Source organism: Papaver somniferum, chromosome 1 (genome assembly GCF_003573695.1).
Source record: "Papaver somniferum cultivar HN1 chromosome 1, ASM357369v1, whole genome shotgun sequence".
Taxonomy (NCBI): Eukaryota; Viridiplantae; Streptophyta; class Magnoliopsida; order Ranunculales; family Papaveraceae; genus Papaver; species Papaver somniferum.
In genome coordinates this window covers 4,701,370-4,723,514 of record NC_039358.1, presented here as the reverse complement: position 1 = coordinate 4,723,514, position 22,145 = coordinate 4,701,370, and the positions used below count along the sequence as shown (strand labels likewise).

The 22,145-nt window shown below is 38.0% G+C and overlaps 2 protein-coding genes and 1 pseudogene across 5 annotated transcripts; all 3 read right to left on the bottom strand.

Annotated features, from left to right (window-relative positions):
• Positions 1-12,142: 12,142 nt before the first annotated feature.
• LOC113278043 lies at positions 12,143-14,187 on the bottom strand (annotated as a pseudogene).
• A 170-nt stretch (positions 14,188-14,357) lies between these two features.
• LOC113278014 (endo-1,3;1,4-beta-D-glucanase-like) lies at positions 14,358-21,854 on the bottom strand. Of its 4 annotated transcripts, none has more exons than XM_026526975.1 (14): positions 21,670-21,854; positions 20,484-21,495; positions 19,812-19,979; positions 18,640-19,712; positions 18,126-18,147; positions 17,835-17,933; positions 17,602-17,692; positions 17,417-17,506; positions 17,224-17,324; positions 15,412-17,095; positions 15,238-15,328; positions 15,062-15,151; positions 14,861-14,964; positions 14,358-14,773 (listed from the first exon to the last, which is right to left on the bottom strand). In XM_026526975.1, exons 2-4 carry the CDS (start codon positions 21,483-21,485, stop codon positions 19,416-19,418), a joined length of 1,467 nt encoding a protein of 488 aa, XP_026382760.1. In that variant the 5' UTR covers positions 21,486-21,495; positions 21,670-21,854; the 3' UTR covers positions 14,358-14,773; positions 14,861-14,964; positions 15,062-15,151; positions 15,238-15,328; positions 15,412-17,095; positions 17,224-17,324; positions 17,417-17,506; positions 17,602-17,692; positions 17,835-17,933; positions 18,126-18,147; positions 18,640-19,415. The 4 variants fall into 4 exon arrangements, with proteins under 4 accessions (XP_026382760.1, XP_026382766.1, XP_026382755.1 ...); XM_026526981.1 differs by having other exon boundaries at positions 17,816-17,933; positions 21,670-21,844; XM_026526970.1 differs by lacking the exons at positions 14,358-14,773; positions 14,861-14,964; positions 15,062-15,151; positions 15,238-15,328 and adding an exon at positions 18,309-18,344 and having other exon boundaries at positions 17,034-17,095; positions 18,126-18,160.
• LOC113274499 lies at positions 14,633-15,963 on the bottom strand. The gene is made up of 4 exons (XM_026524141.1): positions 15,816-15,963; positions 15,062-15,151; positions 14,861-15,009; positions 14,633-14,773 (listed from the first exon to the last, which is right to left on the bottom strand). The coding sequence occupies exons 1-4, from the start codon at positions 15,961-15,963 to the stop codon at positions 14,633-14,635; spliced, it is 528 nt and encodes a 175-aa protein (XP_026379926.1).
• Positions 21,855-22,145: the final 291 nt, after the last annotated feature.

Below are 22,145 nucleotides of genomic sequence, written 5' to 3'. Positions count from 1 at the left end.
CACGTGTTTAACACACTGTCCTTACACAATAGTTGACCGGTACACCTCAAGAATGAATGATGCCTATACCCTGTGGTCAAGTTGTATCCAGGATAAAACTGTCCGTCGCAAGTATTGTTAGCACTACAATACTTTCCCACTCATACGAACTCAACAGTAAATCACGGAAGAAAAGAAAAAGACCACACAGAGGGAGAGAGACGAAAAGAAGAGGATAGTAGCTCTTCTGGACACAAATGAAAATGAAAGTTTCAAATTCTTTTTATAGGCAAACAGAGAGGGTGAAATCAATGTACATTAATGTGCGAATCAATATTGCATACCAAATAATGCTGCCATGATGTCGACATATTTCTGTCATCAACATTCAAAAAACGGTAAGAAAATGTCGGCATCCATGCAAATAAATCCGTTAAGAAAAATGTTTTTGGTAAGAGAATAAATTCACCCTGGTCGCACGCCCCCCATATTTAAGACAGAATTTGTTTTGATTTTCAAAATGATAAGGACATAAATCAAAAGAAATTTTTCCAAAAAGGAAAGTTTTGGTTGACCAAATTCCATAGCGTAAGCACGAGCTCGAGCCCTAAGCCGAAGCCCTTAGCGGAAACAAAATATTTCCTTTTATAGGCAAACAGAGAGGGTGAAATCAATGTACATTAATGTGCGAATCAATATTGCATGTCAAATAATGCTGCCATAATGTCGACATATTTCTGTCATCAACATTCAAAAAACGGTAAGAAAATGTCGACATCCATGCAAATAAATCCGTTAAGAAAAATGTTTTTGGTAAGAGAATAAATTCACCCGGGTCACACGCCCCCCATATTTAAGACAGAATTTGTTTTGATTGTCAAAATGATAAGGACATAAATCAAAAGAAATTTTTCCAAAAAGGAAAGTTTTGGTTGACCAAAGTCCATGGCGCAAGCACGAGCTCGAGCCCTAAGCCCAAGCCCTTAGTGGAAACAAAATATTTCTTTTTATAGGAAAACAGAGAGGGTGAAATCAATGTACATTAATGTGCGAATTAATATTGCATGCCAAATAATGCTGCCATGATGTCGACATATTTCTGTCATCAACATTCAAAAAATGGTAAGAAAATGTCGACATCCATGCAAATAAATCCGTTAAGAAAAATGTTTTTGGTAAGAGAATAAATTCACCGGCTCACACGCCCCCCATATTTAAGACAGAATTTGTTTTGATTTTCAAAATGATAAGGACATAAATCAAATAAAAAATTTCCAAAAAGGAAAGTTTTGGTTGACCAAAGTCCATGGCGCAAGCACGAGCTCGAGCCCTAAGTCCAAGCCCTTAGTGGAAACAAAATATTTTGCCCCACCCGTTCCACCTACACTGTTTTACTAACTATCCATAAAGGAGTAGCTATATAATGGAACTCCTCTTTAGTTATGCCCAATGTGGGACTAAAGGACCTATTTCATTTACTCATAGAAAATGAATAAGAGCTCTTAGAGACCCAAAGGTCCTAAATTCCATTCCCACCAAGACCATAAAATCAAAACATTAAAAACTCATTTTCTCCAACATAATCTTAGCCCACAAAGCGTTTATTTCCTTCCCTAGCCTCCACCACCATTTCTTCAACAGGGCTTTGTTGATTGACCTGATGTGACGGATACCCAAATCGCCACTACTGATAGGCAATCCTAATTTGGACCAGCGAACCCAGTGAACGTTTTTCTTCTCCGCGGAATTGTTCCACAAGAAATCTCTAATTGTTTTTTCGATTTTTTGAATCACCAAAGAAGGATCCATAAACAAAGAAAAGTAGTAGATGGGTAAGCTTAACAACACACTTTTAATTAGAGTTAATTTACCGTCTTTCGAAAGAGTGCTTCTTTTCCAAGTTGCTAATCTTGACTTGAAAATCTCTACAACGCGATCCCACTTAGATTTAGAAAGAGCATGCTCACCCAATGGAAGACCGAGGTAAATAGACGGGAACGAACTAGAATTGCAGCCGAAAATAGTATCCATAGAATCAAGATTGTTCACTTCACCTACCGCAAACAGACTACATTTGCTAAAATTTGTACTTAAACCTGAAACGAATTCAAAAGAGAGAAGGATGTACTTCAAATATCTGACCTGCTCCAAATCTGCTTCAAGGAACACTAATGTGTCGTCAGCAAATTGCAGATTGTTTATCGTGGTGCCATCTTCCTTCACATTTAACCCTCCCATCTTTCCAGCCACCAAAGACTTGGATAGCATCATGCTGAGCACCTCAGAAACAAGTAAGAAAAGAAACGGAGATAGAGGATCTCCTTGGCGGAAACCTTTCTCACTCAAGAATTTTGCACAAGAGCTACCATTGACCAAAAAAGAGAAAGGAATTTTCTGAATATACCCCTTTATCCATATCCTCCAAGTAGAACCAAAACCCATCTGTCGAAGAACTTCATCGACGAAAGACCATTTAACGTTGTCGAACGCTTTCTCGAGATCGATCTTACAAATAATTCCATGCTTTTTAGATTTAATCCTTGGGTCCATACACTCATTTGCGATCAATATACTGTCAAGGATTTTCCTACCTTTGATGAACAGTGAGCCTATGACTTGGGTATAGTATTCCGTTATTGTACTCCACTTCAGAGTATCTTACATCTAGAGACAAGAGTTGGATCAACAGTAGACCTTCTACTGACCTTGAAGAGGCTTCTTTCATGCTGATATATATTATTGCACGCGCATCCAACCAAAAAGGGCTCAGAAGTTGATTTTTTGAGAGGAAAAATCGTTGTGTGAAAAGAAAACAGTGTGGGTGATGGTGAACAGTATATCATGATTCGATTGTTTACATCATGAGAGATCTGTTTTTGTTGAGTTCTATATTTTGTTTACCTAGAGAGACAGAGATTTAAGGAAGGAGGAGTCGCAAATGTAAGAGTGGGCCCTATTTGCTTGTGGACTCCTAATTGACTTTCTTTCGAAAAATTGGGCGACCCGATTCATGACTCGCTGAAAAATTTTCTTACCAGAATCTCGTCAATCCTTCCTCCTGCACATCTATGATCATATTTTCTCTTGTTTACATCGAATACTCAATCCCTATTTCGATTTTGTTTTTATGTTAATGTCTTAATCTCCTATTTTTTTCTCTACAGAAACGAGGAACCCTAGTTTCTATAGGTTTTGATAATTTTCTTTAATTTATGATTACCTCGAGCTAACTAACACGGTTTTTCTTGTGATTGCGTCTGTTTTCAGATTTATCCCTTCTCTCCTTTCCCAAGCCTGATTGGGAGGAATAGGGTTTCCTTGCTGAAGCAATTGAAGCGGTGGTTACCTAATTCATATATTCTTATTCTACAAATCATTGTTAGTTAAAGAAGATTCCCAATATTTTATTCAGCTTGGGTGGGATTCAATCTATGTAAACGCCTCATATTCATCAATCTCCCGTGCAATAAACTTATATCCACACGCCTCTCTGTAATTTGCTGCTGTCAGTAATCATTCTTTTGGTTCTTCAAGGTCGAAGCTCAGCTTTCTTCTCAAGTAATTTCTACTGCTTCTTTCTTCGATTCCAAGTCATTATCATGGCAAACACTTGGCGAAATTCAAATCTTTATCTTCACTGGAATATCATCTATATACTATCCCATGATTCTTTAGATTCTCAAAGAACTCATAAGCCCCAAAGTTCCCTGTTATCAAAATTGGAACTGTATATCTACCTCAAAAAACCCAGATAATCTATTATTATCTTTTGCAAAACCAATTATTCAATCCACTTTTTAAGCTCAATGGCCTCGTCATCAAATTCTTCTGATGCCATCTATAACAATTCACAAAGGAATAACAATGCTACTAGAAGGAATAACAAACATGTAAACCGACAAGGAAAAGGGAGACACAATCATTCTTTTGCTTTGATTGGATATGTATGCAGAGAAAGTGAAGTCACTAGGAATGTAGTGAGTTACTCAATTAGACAAAGATGGGGTGCACAAAATGAAGTAGTTGTGATCAAAACTGGAAGGAGGAATGTTTTCATTTTCAGAATTCATTCTAGGGAAATTTTTCAAAGGGTTTTAACGGAGAGGCCTCACTCAGTTGGTGGATACTTGTTGGTTTTACATCCATGGAAGTTCCATATGAATGTGCAGAGAGCCATATTCCAATTTGAAGTTTTCTACATAAAATTTAGACTCATAGTTGATCTTGATAGAGATGATATAACTCATCTTATTGATTCTCAGGCTGGTGAACCAATCATTATCTACAACAGAGACCCAACTGGTGTGGTGAAAGCAAAAGTCAGATTGGATGTTAACTTGTCATTGGTTAAAAAGGTGAATATTACTCTGGAGGATGGAGAAAGAATTAAGATTTCTATTTTTTATCTGGGTTTTCCATCAGCAACCTGTAGACACTGTTATGTTTTCAACCATAATGAAAACTATTGTGGTTTAATAGCAAATATGGCCTGGATAGTTGTGCCAGTTCTGAATATGCAAGGTGTAGATCCTTTTGATGAACAAGTGGAAGAGCTAGTTCAGGTTATACAACAAAATATGGAAATTCAAGAAGAAGGAGATGAAGGAGCAATTCAAGATCCAGTGCTGAATAATGTAGTTGAAGGCAATGACAATACAAGTGGATTGGTCTTGGATAATCAGCATGTGACAGATATTACTGAAATTGCCAACAATAATGATGTGGATATTGAGGTCAATAAGCATGTCATTTAGGATATTATAGAAGAAAACTCTGCAAGTGCTTCTTATGTCTCAGAAATACATAGAGATGATATCAGGACTAATAAGAGAAGAAGGAAACAAGATATTGTCATGGAAGCTAATGAAATGGAGGAATATATGCAAGAAATTAATAGAGAACTACATGTTTTTGCTAATGAAGTGGTGGTGAATGGAGTGTCTGTCCACAATATGGAGTTAGGAGAAACCTCTGCTGGAGGAGGAGAGATGACAAATGTGTTTGAAGCTGACAATGATATTAGAATGGATGGGTATGAAACTGCTTTTGTTGTGGATGCTGGAACTCAAAACCTTCCAATTAAACAGGTTCTTCTTAATCTCAGGACAAATTTAATTTTTATTTCAAATTTTGCAATCAATATTATATGCCATTTCTTTTCTACACATCTGTTTTTCACTCTTTTTGTGTGTTTCTAAATTGGTTTGATACTGATACCTTTCAAGTTATTTTACCCCTTCTTACTAAAGTTTTTTCTTTAAATACCATTATGAAGCCTTTATCTTGGAATGTGCAGGGGTTGGAAAACCTCTCACTAGAAATCACTTGAAATATATTCTCAGAAAACAAAATCCTGATTTTATGTTCTTAGCTGAAACAAAGGCTACTAAAGATAGTATGAACATCTTAGTTAGAAATATTGAGTTCCATGACTGGCTAGTTGTTCCTAGAATAGGTTTATCTGGTGGGATGCTCATTGCTTGGCATAATAATATTAAAGCTATATGAATTTCTGAATTTTTTGACATATGCTTTTTTGAATTGCATGACTGTTTCAATAATTGCTGGAATGTTGTTTGTATGCATGGCTCTCTGAATGAATTAGGGGAAAAAATGCAATGGGATAAAATAAATTTCTTTTACAATCAAAATCCTAATACCCCTTGGGTAATCATTGGAGACCTGAACTTTATCCTGCATGTTAATGATAAGCATGGTGGAAAAAATAACACTCATGTTAACAAATATATCCATGACAACATCCAAAAATTAGGACTTATGGACCTTAGGTTTCAAGGTATACGTTTTACTTAGTCTAATAATAGGGAAGGTCATGAAAATATAAAAGAAAGAATAGATAGAGTCCTCTCTTTTCATATCTGGTCTATTATGTTTCCTGATGCGATTGTTAGTCACTTACCTAGAGTCGGTTCTGACCACACACCGATTTTACTAAACTGCAAGCCTATTAAAGCAAATCATCATAAACCATTTAGGGTTATTAGAACATGTTTTAGCCATGAAAATTTTAGAAAACAAGTGTTAGATAATTGGGATTGTAACCGCACCAATGCATGCCGACCATGCCACATGTGTCAATGGCATGTCGTACCAGCCACCTTGCCGCGCCTAAGCCATGACATGCTGGCCTTCCCTTCACGGCTGCCAAAACGAAGGTGTGCGACAATCAACGACCACCCTTCCATCTTAGATGCAAATCTCAGCCGTCCAACGCCACCAACCAACGCATGGTAACCTTTGGCCCAACGTCAAAACCCTAGTTTGGCCGCGCCTAAACCACGCCAAGGCATGCCGACCATGCCACATGTGCCAATGGCATGCCGTACCAGCCACCTTGTCGCGCCTAAGCCATGCCATGCCGTCCTTCCCTTCACGGCTGCCAAAGCGAAGGCGTGCGACAATCAACGGCCACCCTTCCATCTTAGATGCAAATCTCAGTCGTCCAAGGTCACCAACCAACGCATGGTAAGTTTTGGCCCAATGCCAAAACCCTAGTTTGGCCGCGCTTAAACCACGCCAAGGCATGCCGCGCCATCCACCTTGCCGCGCCTAAGCCATGCCATGCCGGCCTTCCCTTCACGGCTGCCAAAATGAAGGCGTGCGACAATCAACGGCCACCCTTCCATCTTAGATGAAAATCTCAGCCGTCCAAGGTCACCAACCAACACATGTTAACCTTTGGCCCAAAAACCTAGTTTTGGTCACGCCCAAACCGCGCCTAGGAATGCCGGCCATTCCACATGTGCCAATGGCATGCCAGCCACCTTGCCGCGCCATACCATGTCGGCCTTCCCTATGCGGTTACCAAAACAAAGGCTTGCGACGATCAAAGGCAATCCTTCCATCTAAGATGCAAATCTTAGCCGTCCAAGGTCGTCAACCAACGCATGGTAACTTTTGGCCCAAAACCCTAGTTTTGGTCACGCCCAAACCGCGCCAAGGCATGCCGGCCATGCCACATGTGCCAATGGCATGCCAGCCACCTTGCCGCGCCATACCATGCCGGCCTTCCCTATGCAGTTACCAAAACAAAGGCTGGCGACGATCAACGGCCATCCTTCTATCTAAGATGCAAATCTTAGTCGTCCAAGGTCGCCAACCAACGCATGGTAACCTTTGGCCCAACGCCAAAACCTTTGTTTTGGTCATGCCCAAACGGCGCCAAGCCATGCCATCCATGCCACATGTGCCAATGTCATGCCAACCACCTTATCGCGCCATACCATGCTGGCATTCCATATGCGGCTACCAAAACAAAGGCTTGCGAAGATCAACGACCACTTTTCCATTTAAGATGCAGATATTAGCCGTCCAAGGTTACCATCTAATGCATGGCAACCTTTGGCCCGACGCCAAGCTCTATTTTGGTCGCGCCCAAACAAAGCCAAAACCCTGACTTTTGGCCGCACCTAAACTAGTCCATATTAAAGTCGTACTGGCCATGCTTTCATGCCACTGGCTACCAAACGAAGGGTTGCAATAATCAACGGCTACCCTTCCTCTCAAGATGCAAAATCTCGACCGTCGAAGGTCACCACCGAGCCGGCAAGTCTAACAAGATCAACTTGCCGAACAACAACATGCTACATGATTTCCACGAAAACACTCGAGACATCAACACATGTAAAAAACTGGGGGATGCTCATTGGGTATTGGTTTGACGGTTTACAGCGTGCGGCGTACACTATGCCCGTTATAAGACAGTGTCATAAGGATGAGGCGGTTAGTAAATACAGGGAGTAATGGTGAAACACTTTCTTTTATAGAACATCAATTCCAGGCGTTACCGGTTACCACCTCCTACCATTTACTCATCCGTTTTCCATTTCTTACGAGACCAGAGTACGTTTCACTTCGACTTGTATAAATAGGTCTTACCTATTTCCACCGAACAACAAGTTCTGGTCAGGAGCATACAACACTCAAAAAATTTTCGCTAGCTTTCCCATCTGGTAGCTTCCCAATTTCTGATGCAAGTCACAAAACAACTACTCTTCCAGGATCGACTATTCTGGTCTCAACACTCTCTTCGCTTCCCTCCCCAAAACCAACCCTTCTCCTCCTCTTTGTGACTGAAGTAAGTCTGGAACAACCATTTCTCGGTTTAGGACGGATTTATACAGATTGATCTCTTGAATCGAAAGTACTCCCTTGCAGTACATTGTTTATGGTTTAGACTCGTTTCTCACCCACGCACCCGAAATTACCGAAATCAACAGAAACGGTTTTCACCCTCAAACACTAGTATGTCTTCCATTAAAACTTCATAGGTCTAGAAATGCTAAAAAAACATAATTGAACAGGAGCCCAACATTTCTGATATTACTGATATTTAGTGTTAGGCTTTCTATCCCTTTTTGATGATGGTTCAGTAATGTTGATTGTTTGGCTAGAAATCTTAACAGGACCATTATAAGTTTGGTTAAAACAGGAAGTAGAAGGTGTAGAAGAAGTAGACGGATGTGGCACCTTCCTTTTAGCATGCACCAACATCAACTGCAGTAGAGGAGGATTGTGCAGTTGTCTTACCCTTTTTCTGGGAACCAGGTGAAGAAGAAGATGGTGTATATTTATTTACCATTTTTCTAGGAACCAGCTACTTTTCCCTTTGACAATAGTGGTATATCAGTAGATTTATTTGATGCAGATGTTGTTGCAGTAGTTGGTGCCCACAAGGCCCTCCTCATCTTTTTTGTTGGTGCAACAGTAACACAGAACTCATCCCCATCCTTCTGGTTCACACTTATCACCAGCATCCCCATCCTCATCATTAAATAAATACAATCCAAGTTTTGGATCCATACCTTGTTCCCTTACCAATCTTCTCTTTAGCATAGCCATGAATTTTTCTCCACTTGTACCATCTTTATAATCATAACAATACAACTCCTTGAATCTTCTACCTGCATCAGTTATCCAGAATTCCCTATCTTCACTACCCATTCTGAAACATTAAACAAAAATAAAACAAATCAATGAAACATTTAACAAGTCCCTACGCAGAGTTCAAGTTACATTAGTCACCTAACTAGTGTAAATGCAAGTCAGGGCAACTTCAAGTTACATTTCACAGCAAATAAAATATTGAAGAGCAACTTATACAATTCAAAACATCCACTAAAAGTTATTGACAAAACAACACAAACTGGTAGTCTGTAATCTAGCTTACTTACTTGTTGCAAATACAGCTGAATTTCTAGATTTCAAATGCCATGAAACAGATTTAATATGCTTATTGCATTTCATATCTACTATACACATTTCAGAATGCATACCCAAAATTATAAGTTGAAGTTTCAGCAGCTACAAAGTGATAACAACACACATTACACACCACATAAAAAACACAGAGAAACAAGGAAAGAATGTTAGCAAATAACTAGAACAAGGAAAAAGGTGCATCCATCACAGCAATACAATCTAGAGACAGCTGGAAGTGTCATCTTATAGACTCTTCCAGTAGGAAAGAATCGAAAATTTACATGATATGGGAATGATACATATCAGCAGCGCACTCATACGATCACAAATATATGGAACTGCAACACACCTGCCATATGTAGAAAGGAATCCAGGTCTCGAAAACATGATAAACTAAACAATAAATCCCTTTTGCACCAAACCCAAATCCAAATATGCTGACCCACTGTAAAATCAGCCAGGTTCTACATCAATCAAGGATATACTGAACCCTAACACAATTTTGCATAACAGTACTAAATAAACGACTTTGAAGCTTGACAGGCACTAAGAATAATAATTAATAAGAAACAATGGAGATGGCAAGTTCTGCTGTTTTCACATAAGGAAAACAGCAGAACTTAGAGCATTTTGATCAGGTAAGTTTGCACTAGGATCTCAAGAAGTCTAGGGTCAGCCTGTGATTGTAGTCTGTAGACCTTAAGTACACTAAAGGACAGCAACTGTAATTACTATTGAAACTTAATATTTGTCACGTGGTTGGTGAAACACAATGTCTGGTGTATAATCTTGTGTTCTTTACATATAAGATGCTTCATTTCTGCCAAACATACAAAGATCTCCAATCCTCACATTGGTTGTAATGGTTTCCCTAATGCTCGACAATTTAGTAAATACACTACACAAACCCGAAACAAACATCTAAATGCAATAAATTTTCTATCTCAGCTAACTAAATACAAACTATCTTTTCCCTCAGCTGGTAGTCCAGCAGCCATAAGGGGCAATTTCCTAAACAAGGATTATTTGTGAGAACACACTAACAAGACAAAATGAGCTCTAGCTCCACCTTGCATGAGAATTAATTCAATTAAACAACACACCATAGAGAAATATCCCAATTGAGTATACATGGGAGATACATTCCATACATAAATCATAAAAACATTGAAATATATTAAACCCTAAATCATATAAACATTTTTCATCTGCTAAAAATTCAAAAACCCAACATTTTAATCCCTAATTTCGTTTTATTCAAACCCTTGTTAGAGTTATTGAAACCCTAATTTTGTTTCCATGAATCCCAATTTTGTTTCCCTGAAACCCTAGTTACAACTTTGGTGAAAGCCATTCTACAGCTAATGAAACCCTAATTTCATTTCTACTCTCTGAAACCTTAATCGCAGATACCAGCAGAGCAAGGTTGGGTTTCGAACACCCCAAATCGTAAAACAAAATTAGGGTTATAAGTTACATGTTCTTCGCTGCAACTTCACAGTTCTTCCCCGATCTTATCTTCTCTGTCTCATCTATCTTCTCTTCTCGATCTGCAACTTCACAGTTCTTCCTCGTCTGTCGATCTCTCACTCTCTCTCTCTCTCTATCGTTCTGTGTTTTGATATTTCTGTGGCTCATCGAGAAGATAAGAATTGTGGTACTCGAACGAACCACACATGTGGTACAGGTGTCAGTCAAGTCCACGTGTCAACAGTCTACATTGCACGCGTGTAATGGGTACATTAGCACACGTGTGAATCATGTCCGGTGCTATTTCTGTCGAAGGATATTTTGGGGCATTCATGCAACAGTTGACCGGTTAAAAAAAATTAAAATGCCCCATTTTAACTATTGTCCATGGTGTCCATTTTGCCACTTAACCCTTATTCAATATAGCTATTATATCACTAATTAATATTGGTTTGACTGAAAGAACTAAGAGATGAAACTAAAAACATCAGTCAATTATAGTATATCGCAACTCTCACATACATGACAAAGAAGATCATCTGCAGTAAGAATTAGACTTACAACAAACAACAGATAAAACTGATCATTAGAGAAATAAAAACAATAACATAGATTTTTCTATAAATGAAAAGAACTTGCCGAGTTCATAACCTAAGAGGGATTATCAGTGTGAAAGCATGGTGTATTCCTAATTACAAAGAAGATCTTCTGCGTTAAGAAATTCTGTTTACTGTTAAATTGGGTATAGTGTTTTCGTAGCATAAACTTCACTTCTGTGTGCCATTTATTCAAAAGAATATGGGATTTCACTGAGATTAGACAGGAGGTACATTTCGTGGATACAGGTGCTATTGCACGGACATTCATGCCAAGAAGGGTATAAAAGTTGAATTTCTGAGAGGAAAAATCATTGTGCGGGAAGAACACGTTGTGGGCGATGAGATCATGATTCGATTGTTTTTGTCTGTGTACGAGATCATGAGATCTAACGCAGATGAAAAGAGTGAACCCTAGTTGCTTGTTATAAATCTTGGAGATTTAGGGTTAACTTTTGATCGTGCGTATTATTTGACCAACGGAAATCTGCATTCTACTACTGACACCAACGTGGCTGATACACGTGTTTGAGGTGTTTGACGTAGAGCAGCCACCAAGCCCATGAGTCGGATTTTGTGCACGCGGCATTTTAATTTCATTCCCAGATTCCATTTTGATATACTTTGTTCAAACTTCTAGCAAACAAACGCTTTAAGGAGGGATTGGGTGAAGCTTGTGTCTTACCTTATACCGTAAATATTATGAACCAGTTGACTCCATGTTCTCAGATTTCTCAAGAAGTTTTCGACAAGGTTACTGCTCTGTACCTCTGGAAGGCCAAGTACGTTGTTCACACAAGATTTAACAGGCGGGTCAGAAATTGCTGGCAGTTCCATGAAAATTTCATGAGTTTTTTTATGGAAAGGACGATAATTTTAGTTTGATACATGTATAATAGTGTTTACATTCATCGCATCATTCTTACTTGAGATATGTAGACAACCATTCCAACATGTCAGCATGGGCTTCTTCAGCATGCTTTACAGCTTCTTTGTTTTCGATGTCGTATCTCACAGTCCACCCATGTTCAACCCCTTCAAAAATCTTCACAAATCTATCCACCTACAAATGCATATACAAGATTACATCTCATCTTAATCACTAATAGGTTCGCAATGAAGTCCAGATAATGGCATCAACGTCAATATCAATATAATTTTGTTATCTCACCTGATCAGATTTGGTTAGTAAAACTTGTTCAAATTGCTTCACCAGTTCTGGTGGAGACGCTTCGTCGACTTCAGCTCCCAAAATGGAGATAGGTACCTTGATTTCTGAAATTTTAGTAAGCCCAAACCATACTTGTCATTTCTAACACTAAAATCAACACTTACTCAAAAACACTTTTAAAGAAAACAATCCATACCCTTGATATCATCCACCTAACGAGTCCAGGATGCAACATAACTATAGCTTTGAGATCATCAGACTTTGCTAGCTCACCGACTACCTTCCCTGAGAGAACACTTTTATAAATAGATCACCAGGTTAGCTCTAACTAAGCATCAAGACTCTTACCTCCCCAGCACATCCCTGCAGCTCCAACAACAGAAATTCCTATATCTTTTAGAGCTTCATGAACTGTTTTAGCATCTTCCGTTCCCACATCCTACAAATGATTATTTGTGTCAAGGACATAATCTCAAATGTAAATTTTGATATGAGAACAATGAACTGAAGTAGACTCGGGAGAAGAAAAAAAATGAACCAACCGTTCCATGAGATTCAAGCCACACCCAGACATCCTTTATCCTTATCACCGGTAGTAGTGTAAGGATCCCCATGAAAGAAATCAGGAACTACGACATAGAATCCAGCTGCTGCAACTTTGTCAGCTAAATTCCTGGTACATAGAACAACAAGGATGTGATATGTTTGGCGAAAACTAATGTTGTGTAAAAATGAACCATTAGTCTTAGAGATGGAGAGAAATTGGGCATACCTCAAGTTAGGCGCTTCATATCCTGCAACACAAAGTTGACAACATTGGTTAAACCAAGACTAAAGCTGAACCCATCTTTAGTTTGACAATCAAAAGCCTCCAAGAACCTAAATATGTAACTGACAAAATTTCTCTTAATATTGGTTAATGATATCCAAAAAACAAATACAATAAAAGAAAAGAAAATAGCAATTCAAATCTATGTTGTGTTAGGCGCTAGGCGAGGCGCCATGCCCTTCGCCTAGGGCCTAGAAGGCGCTCGCCTAGGCACCCCTGAAAAGAAAAGATTTAAAAAGTTTTACACATCTTCACGCCTAGGGCGCTTTATTGACTAGCCGCGCGCAAACCAGCAAAAACCATTATAGGGGACACAGATGTAAAGATATGATCAGTCATGACTCATGAGATAACTAACTTGCAGTATGAGTAGAAAGTCAAGAATCAAAGTTGGGTGGTAACCAAAAGCATCACACACAAGAAGAATTCCAAGCTTTGTAAACCTCCAATTTCTTCAACACATCCACTTCCTGAACTTAAGCTAAGATCTGGTGGACTTTGACAACACTGAATTCCTACCATTTTACTCACACTCTCTACTCCAAATCCCCTACTCTCTTGTGTTGCTTCAAAATGAAAACAAGAAATATGGTCATAGAAATTCAGTTGGTAGTCGAGTTATTTATAGTGGCACATGTGGGACAAAAACTCTAGTGCGTTTGGTTCAAGATTTTCAAGCCTAGGAATCCAATTATGGGGTAATCCTATTCCTAGAATTGGTTTCCAAAAGAATGGACCAACATTTACAGAATCTATATAAAATCTGTCCAAGTAAAGCAGTGGTGTTTGTATTCCACTCTCGAACTTTTCAGGAGAATTGGATTCCGGGTTTGAAAACAACATCAAAAAAATCTGTCCAAGTAAAGCGTTTGGTTCGGGGAATTGTGCCGATTCCCCTGGAATTCAATTCCTCACATCGGCTGAGGAAATTGGGTTGAAAACAACATCAAAAAAAAAAAAAAAAAAAAAAACCTTCCAAAACAATGGTAGGGTTACTTCCATCCTCACAATAAAAGGTAGATATTTTATTGTGTCAACCAGGACTACTGAAATTATCTGCATTCCAAACCCTTTTTTTTTCTTTTTTTTCTTTTTTTTTTTTTTGAGTAAAGAATATTTTAGTTATGGGGCAACAGGACTACTGCATGTTCATAAAACTCAAAGAGCCACCAATATTCAAAATAACGGTATGCACCGCAGATCGGGTTTCAGCCATTTAACATCTTTTACAGAAAGCTACCTCCATGGAGGGTCAGAAATTGCCAGCTCTATAAAAAATGACGTGAAACATGAGTTTTATTACGGATAGGATGATAATTTTAGTCTGGCACACTTATATTGGTGTTTACGTTCATCGCGTAACTCTTACTTGACATATTTAGAGAACAACTCCAACATGTTAGCATGGGCTTCTTCAGCATGCTCTACAGCTTCTTTGTTTTCGATTTCGTATCTTACAGTCCACCCATGTTCCACCCCGTTAAAAATCTTCACAAAGCTAGGCACCTATAAATGCATACAAGATCACATCTTGTCTTAATCACTTTTGGGTAATAGCATCAACGTCAATGTCAATGTAATTTTCATGCATACCTGATCAGATTTGGTTTGTAAAACTTGTTCAAATTGCTTCACAAGTTCTGGTGAAGACAGTTGGTCGACTTCAGCTCCCAATATGGAGATGGGTACCTTGATCTCTGAAAATTTACACTTGTCATTTCTAACACTAAAATCAATACTTACTAAAAAAACATGGAACAGAGACATTCATTCTTGAAAGAAAATAACCCATACCCTTGATATCATCGACTGTAACGAGTGAAGGATGCATCATCACTATAGCTTTGAGATCACCAGACTTTGCTAGTTCACCAACTACTTTCCCTGTGATGAGTCCGAAAGCACAGTTCATATTCAGGTCGCTTTTACAAAGATAGAAAGAGAGGTTTGGTAATCGTCGAGATTCTTACCGCCCCAGCACATCCCTGCAGCTCCAACGGCAGAAATTCCTTAAACTTTTAGAGCTTCAATAACTGGTTTAGCCTCTTCAGTTCCCATATCCTACAAATGATTATTTCTGTTAAGGAAAATATCTCAACCGTGTGACTAAGAAAAGAGGAAAAAAATGAACCAAGTGTACCAACCGTTCCATGAGATTGAAACCAGACTAGTAAATCCTTGTCAGGAGTGTAAGGATCCCCATAAAAGAAATCAGGAACTACAACATAAAATCCAGCTGCTGCAACTTTGTCAGCTAAATTCCTTTTGCATAGAACATGAAGGATGTCAGATATTGATCACAAACATAAATGAAATGGATTAATTAGAACGTCAGTGTATAAACAAGTGCTCTATAAAATTCTATTGGCGATCAAGTCAGAAGTTAAACAACTATTCAAAAAACTCTTGAAAACATTTGGAGTCTTCACACACTTAATCCTGCAACAGAAAGTTGGAATCAAAATGGGTCATTACCAAAAAGTCATGAGATAACTTGCAGTATGAGTAGTAACTAGAGATTTTAACAGTCAAGAATCAAAATGGGTACCAAAAACATCAGAAACAAGAAGAATTCCAAGCTTTGATTCCAAAGAACCAGAAACATAGCTTTGTAGACCTCCAATTTCTTCAACACATCCACTTCCTGAACTTAAACTAATATCTGGTGGGTTCTGACAACACTGAAGTCCTGCCATTCTTCTCTCAATAATGCAAATCCCTACTCTCTTACACTATTTTAATGCTTCAAAAATGAACAGAAAAGAGATGGTGACAGAAATTGGTTGTTGGGTTCTTTGTAGTGGAATGTTGACCAAAAACTCTATATATTATAAATCTTCTGACGCCACTGATGACATAGGTTGAGGAACCTAGATAATCTAGATTACTTTCTTAATGTTATCTGCAGTCCAAATCTTAAATTTTTTAGTGAAGAAAATTTTGTTATGACTATTCATATTCAGTTAAGCTATTGTAGCCAGTCAGCCACGTAGTGCAGACCTAGTACAGAGAGCTACCGCCATATAGCATTTAAAAACTGGGAAAAAGCTTGATATTAGAAAGCATGTTATCATTTACATCCAGCGGGTGCTACTTTGTCTGCCAGCTTCCTGATATTAGAAAACGTGTACATATCACTAGAGGTTTCAAATTTTAATATTATCAAAAAGTACCAAGGCTTCTAAGAGTTGAATGCCAAGTAAAGCAGCATTCAAGAATAATAGAAATCCAATTTTACTTGTATATATACCTCAAGTTAGGTGCTTCAAATCCTGCAAAACAAAGTTGAGACCATTAATTACAACACATCTTCAACATAAGATATCTCGCATTGTGCAGACCTAGTAGCTTATGTGCGAGGACAGAAATAGGGGTGCTAGAACCTGCATCTTTGAAAGAGGCACCAGTACTCAAAAAGTCAGCATGCACTCACACAGGTCGGGTTTCAGCTAGCCATTTATATCTTGTACAGAGAGCTACCTCCACGTAGCATTTAAAAATGGAAACAGCTCTGAGTGCTTAAAAAGAAGAATTTGATCTGGAAGAACAATCTGTTTTTATTTACCTTTTGGCATGCAATGGCCCTATAAGACCTTAAGCATGTACACTCTGGTCTGGCCTAATACCACCATTATCAACCCTGACTTACAATAGTAGCTATAAAGCACTTTTACGGCAAACACAAGAACTCCTCACATGCTTAAAGAACCACTCTAACATGTCATTATGAGCTTCCTCTGCACGCTTCACAGCTTCTTCATTTTTGATGTTGTATCTCACAGTCCATCCGTGTCTAACCCCATTAAATATCTTCACAAAGCTATCCACCTGTTAATATATGTATACATGATCAGCAGAATCCGATAGATTGAGAGAAGTGATTTGTATTCAGTCGAATCAGTCCTAAAGACATACCTGAAAATATTTCATACACAATGAAATTTTCATCATCTTACCTCAGCTTTAGTTGATAAAACTTCTTCAAATTCTTTCACGAGTTCCGGTGGAGAAATATGGTCGCTTTCAGCTCCCAGTATTGAAACAGGTACCTTGATTTCTGAATTTTTATAAGCCGAAATGACCTTTGTTATTTCTAATGGTGAATGACCAATGAATGCTAGAACCTTGAAGCAAATCAAAAATTCCTACCCTCAATATCATCGACAGTAACGAGTGAAGGATGGAGCATCACTATAGCTTTAAGATCATCTAACTTCGATAGTTCCACGAGTACCTTTGCTATAGAAAGACCAGAAAAACCGGTTTAATTAGTAACCCATGCCACACCTGACATGTTAACTGTAATTCCGGTAAACATACACATTAACTCTTACCACCCCAGCAGATCCCTGCGGCTCCAATTGCAGAAATGCCCTTGCTTCTTAGAGCTTCCATTACCGGTCTAGCTTCTTCAGCTGCATTCTCCTACAAATGATTCTTTAGCTTTAGAACAGAAGTCTGTCCTTAGATATGATGAAGGATTATTCACATGAAGCTGAACTGAAAAAAATAAAACAAAAGGAAATAAGCAAACCAAAGTGCACCAACTGCTAGATGAGACATATACCATGTCATCAGAGATTGTCCAGGAGTAAAAGGATCCCCATGTAAGAAATAAGGAACCACAACATAGTATCCAGCGGCTGCTACTTTCTCTGCCAGCTTCCTGATATTAGAAAACATATACGTTATCACTAGATGTGACATCATGTTGTATTCCTAATTTAACAGTCAACAATATTTACCAAACTTATCTCAAGTTACAAACTTTAATTTTATCAAATTCTAAGCGGTTGAATGCCAAGTGAAGCAAAATAAAGCATTCAAGAGTCATAGGAATCAATTTAACTTGACATACCTTAAGTTAGGTGCTTCAAATCCTGCAAAAGAAAGCTGAGACTATTTAGTTACACGAAAATCAAACAAGCTGTCTCTAGTTCGAGTGAGTCAAATTATAAAGCATGCAGCGGGATTATAAATGATTGCAAATAAATGAACTGTGTATAATATATATTGAAGTTCCGAAATCAGCTAAGGATACAATCAATTTTGTTAGACCTGTCATTCCATGCCAATACTGCAACAGAAGCAAAGGTATACTACTTAATGAAATCCAATAAAATTATGTGAACCCAGATTATACTAACTCCAATACAAGCAAACCCACCAATGAAAACATCCAAAAATGAACAACACATTTGAGGGTAATACACGTAATTCCAGATAAAAAAAACTGGCTGAAAAGGCAAGCAGAAGCCGTGGCAGAATACACAAATAAAAAGACAACAAACTCATGGTTTTATAAATCTTTAATCAGTGTTAATTTAAGAGATTAAAAGGGAAAGAAGCAATAATCAAAGTGGGGTAATTACCAAAAACATCAGAAACAAGAAGAATTCCAAGCTTTGAACTCAAAGAACCTGTAGTATAGCTTTCAAGACCTCCAATATCTTCAACACATCCAATTCCTGAACTTAAACTAAAACCTGGTGGATTCTCACAACACTGTGATCCTACCATCTCTCTCTCTGTACAAAACAAATCACTACTCGCAATTGATCAGAGAACAGATAAGTTAGTGATCAGACAAGTTACTGCCATCTTGGTGGTCGTTGACTTTTATGTGTTAGTGGAATGTTGACCCAAATTATGCAAGTGAAAATGGGCAAGGTACACGTGTCCATGTTCTGAGAAAAGCTGGGGTGGAAATAGTAAAAGCATCCTCCTAGTAATGTTGGCAGTTATTTTTCCTGTGCAGTGTTCTTTGCACTTGGGGGTATGGCCGGAAATGCTTGCTTTTCAGTTCATGGCGTGGTCTTCAACAGGTCCAAGCAGGTAGACTTTCCGTCCATCAGTAGTCTTCCACTTCTAACTGGACTTTATCTATTTCGAATACTGTACTGTAAGCAGGAAAAGACGGAACATGGTACTTCTGACAACTCTTATATATACTATCTACAAAGAAGAACAACTGCATTAGATCTCAGGTAGATTTGAAGAACTTGTATCTAAAAGATAGTTATAATTTAAAATAACCTCATGTAAATAGTCATGAAAGCAACTCCGCGATAAAAGGGATATACAAAAATACAGGTTCTGTATTAAAGAAGAACAAGAACATCATCAATTGAACTGGTATCTAATAAAATTAAAGGAAGATTGTTGTCAGACTTAGCGAAGCTCTAGGAAGTGTTCTTAGCCTCTCCTTATATGTCTTCATTAGCTTCCGTCTATCAGCTGAGGTAGTTGTATCTCGTGAGCTTGTTGTATCAAAAGACATAACCATGTTTTCCAAAACTACAGCATTCTTCAGCAAAAACTCCAGAAACTTAAGTTCATTCTCACAGCCTTGGACATTTCTGATCTCAACATGCTTAAGGTGAAACATTAGACATGACAATGCCAATCCCAATTCACCATCAGCATCAATATCGAGTAAGCCCGACTACATCCAAGAAATCACAGAAACTGATAATAAGATATTTGAGATCTTTAATAGGTTGCTCCGATATCAAACACACAAAAGTTCGAGGTAAGTTATTACCTCGTATCTTGCAAGAAACAGATATTCTACAGAAGGAGATGTTTTGAGTAAGTATATCGTTGCACGCAAGCAGCATCTTGTAAACGATGTTTCCAACTTCAAACGTCGTAGATTATAGAACTGAGGAGAGGGTTGGACCTCTATCAAGCTGGGAGATCCTCCGAGAACCTTAGCAAACATGTTGGAAAATCATTTTTATTAGTGTTGCGCCTAGGCTACACTCTACATGGCTGAAAGTATATAAACATCAAACAGAATGAAGAAAAATATCATCCAAAAAAGTAATAGGCCCCTTAAATGTCAGCTAAATGAAAACTGAAAAGAATAGTGACATGGTAATACATTGTCCTTTTCAAAAGGTTAAAGAAGCATTCCATTAGGCTATGAAACTGTTCTTTAGATGTTGAGAGCTCGAGATTCCAAATTGGAAGACAATCAATCTGCCTCATGAATAACTGTTTGAAAATACTGTAAGAGTACATACATAACAAGCAGATTACATATTACCATTATTCGATCTGGTCAAAAATCAAAAGACACAATAGCTTGTCATCGGTAGAAGTATTTGAATGTGATGCTTATGTTTTGACGAGTCCAATCACTGTCACTTTTATAAGGCTGGCAGAAAACATGAGAAAAATTGTAACCAATGCATGGTGGAAGCAACCATACCTGAACAAAATCGGGCGATGGAACAGTTAGTTCTTCCACATTATGAAGTCCTTTCAAGAATTCCCTCATACGCTTAGGATATGCTCTATTTTTCTCTTTCACAGAAAGCTCCAAATCAACTCCCTCTAAATGCAAGCTGCCTTCTAGTGTCATTTGAATAGTAGCAGTGACTAGAGAAGAGAGGTTCTCTAGACAGTATTCTTGCACCATGTAAGCACTACAAACGAATGATATAAGCTTTGGAGTAGATAACCTGATAGTTTTGGCCGTTTGATACTCGGGCTCATGTAACTCACTCTCACTTACAATTTCTAAGTGTTTCAGTTCAGGAGACTCAATACTGATACTCATGTCATTGCCGCTTTCTATCCAAATCTCTCTTAAGACGAGCGATTCAAGAACTGGACAGCTTGAGATAAGCTTATTAATCGAATTCACATCTTGAGTATAAAATGAACTAAGCGACAAAAATTTGAGCCTAGGTAAATCAATCGAGTTAGGAAGAAGAACACATGATTGTACCTCACCAGTCAAATCTAACACCAACTTCCTTAACGACTGAGAATTGAAGAGGCAATGTGGAAACCTAATTTCCAGGTAATGATAATTAGCAGCAGTATCAATCTGTATCAGTAATTCTTGAACACTACGACTTAGAGAAACAAGTATCCATGTATTTAGATGCTCTTTCAGAAGTTCTCTTACTGTACATGTATCGAACAAGTTGTCTACCCACCGAAGATGAAACTTCTTTATGTCAGATATGCCTCTTAGTAAGAGTACCTTGTCTATAAACCTTGTAAACTTATTCATCTGTAGTACAGTTCCAGGACTGACAAACGCATTGACGCTGAAGACAAGAGTAGAGACAGTAGTCCATACATACCTCCATCTCCTAGACAAAATGCTTGTTTGGACAACACATTTCATGTCGAGGAAAGAAAGAATATGATGAATAAGAGCTTCTGGTAGATTACTAAATCTGTCAGCTTCATTATCCATTTTCTTCAATCTGGTAAAAGGCGAGTAGAGTAAAATGAATCAAGTAAGATACTAAATAAATCCTAAAACGAAATTATTCAGTAGCTTGAGAATACAAAACTTAATCACATTATTTGAAGCAATTTTTCAAACAACTTGTAGGCAGCATCTCAGAAAAGAAAATTTAACCTAGATAAAAGATTACCTGATTTGGGGCTTTAACTATAGCTAATTAGGTCAAGGTGCTTCAATTTTCATAAATCCCGCCCATTTGATTTCCAGGATTTTATTTTAGATCACGAATATACGTATCCTGGGTATAAATGCTTTGATGTCACTGACGACATCGGTTGAGGAAACTGGGGTGGAAGTTGTTTTCGAAAACTTTATGAGCTAACGAAAACTAAGGGCCTGTTTGGTACAGTTTTGAAAAACAGTTTTCAAAAATAGTTTTCCACTGTTTTAAAAACATACCCTTTTTTCCTTGTTTTTATTTTCTAAAAATTGTTTGGTAAACTGTTTTTGAAAACAAGGAAAACCAACTAAATCGGATCAAATGTAAAGATTCGTCTAAGAGATAGTGATATTAGCCATGACTCACTTGCAGTCATTCCCCCATCTCTTACTTTGTTCTGAAAAGAAGAAAACAATAAAGAAAAGAAAAAAAGAAAAAACACAGAA

Coding starts and splice junctions, on each gene's coding strand:
- LOC113274499 (XM_026524141.1), bottom strand. CDS start 15,963: ATGGCAGGACTTCAGTGTTGTCAGAACCCACCAGATATTAGTTTAAGT. Junction 15,152..15,815: donor TCTTGTTTCTGATGTTTTTG/GTACCCATTTTG, acceptor GACTCATCACAG/GGAAAGTAGTTGGTGAACTA. Junction 15,010..15,061: donor TACAGTCGATGATATCAAGG/GTATGGGTTATT, acceptor ATGTTTTTTTAG/TAAGTATTGATTTTAGTGTT.
- LOC113278014 (XM_026526975.1), bottom strand. CDS start 21,485: ATGGATAATGAAGCTGACAGATTTAGTAATCTACCAGAAGCTCTTATT. Junction 19,980..20,483: donor CATCGCCCGATTTTGTTCAG/GTATGGTTGCTT, acceptor ATGTTTGCTAAG/GTTCTCGGAGGATCTCCCAG. Junction 19,713..19,811: donor TGTTTCTTGCAAGATACGAG/GTAATAACTTAC, acceptor TCTTGGATGTAG/TCGGGCTTACTCGATATTGA.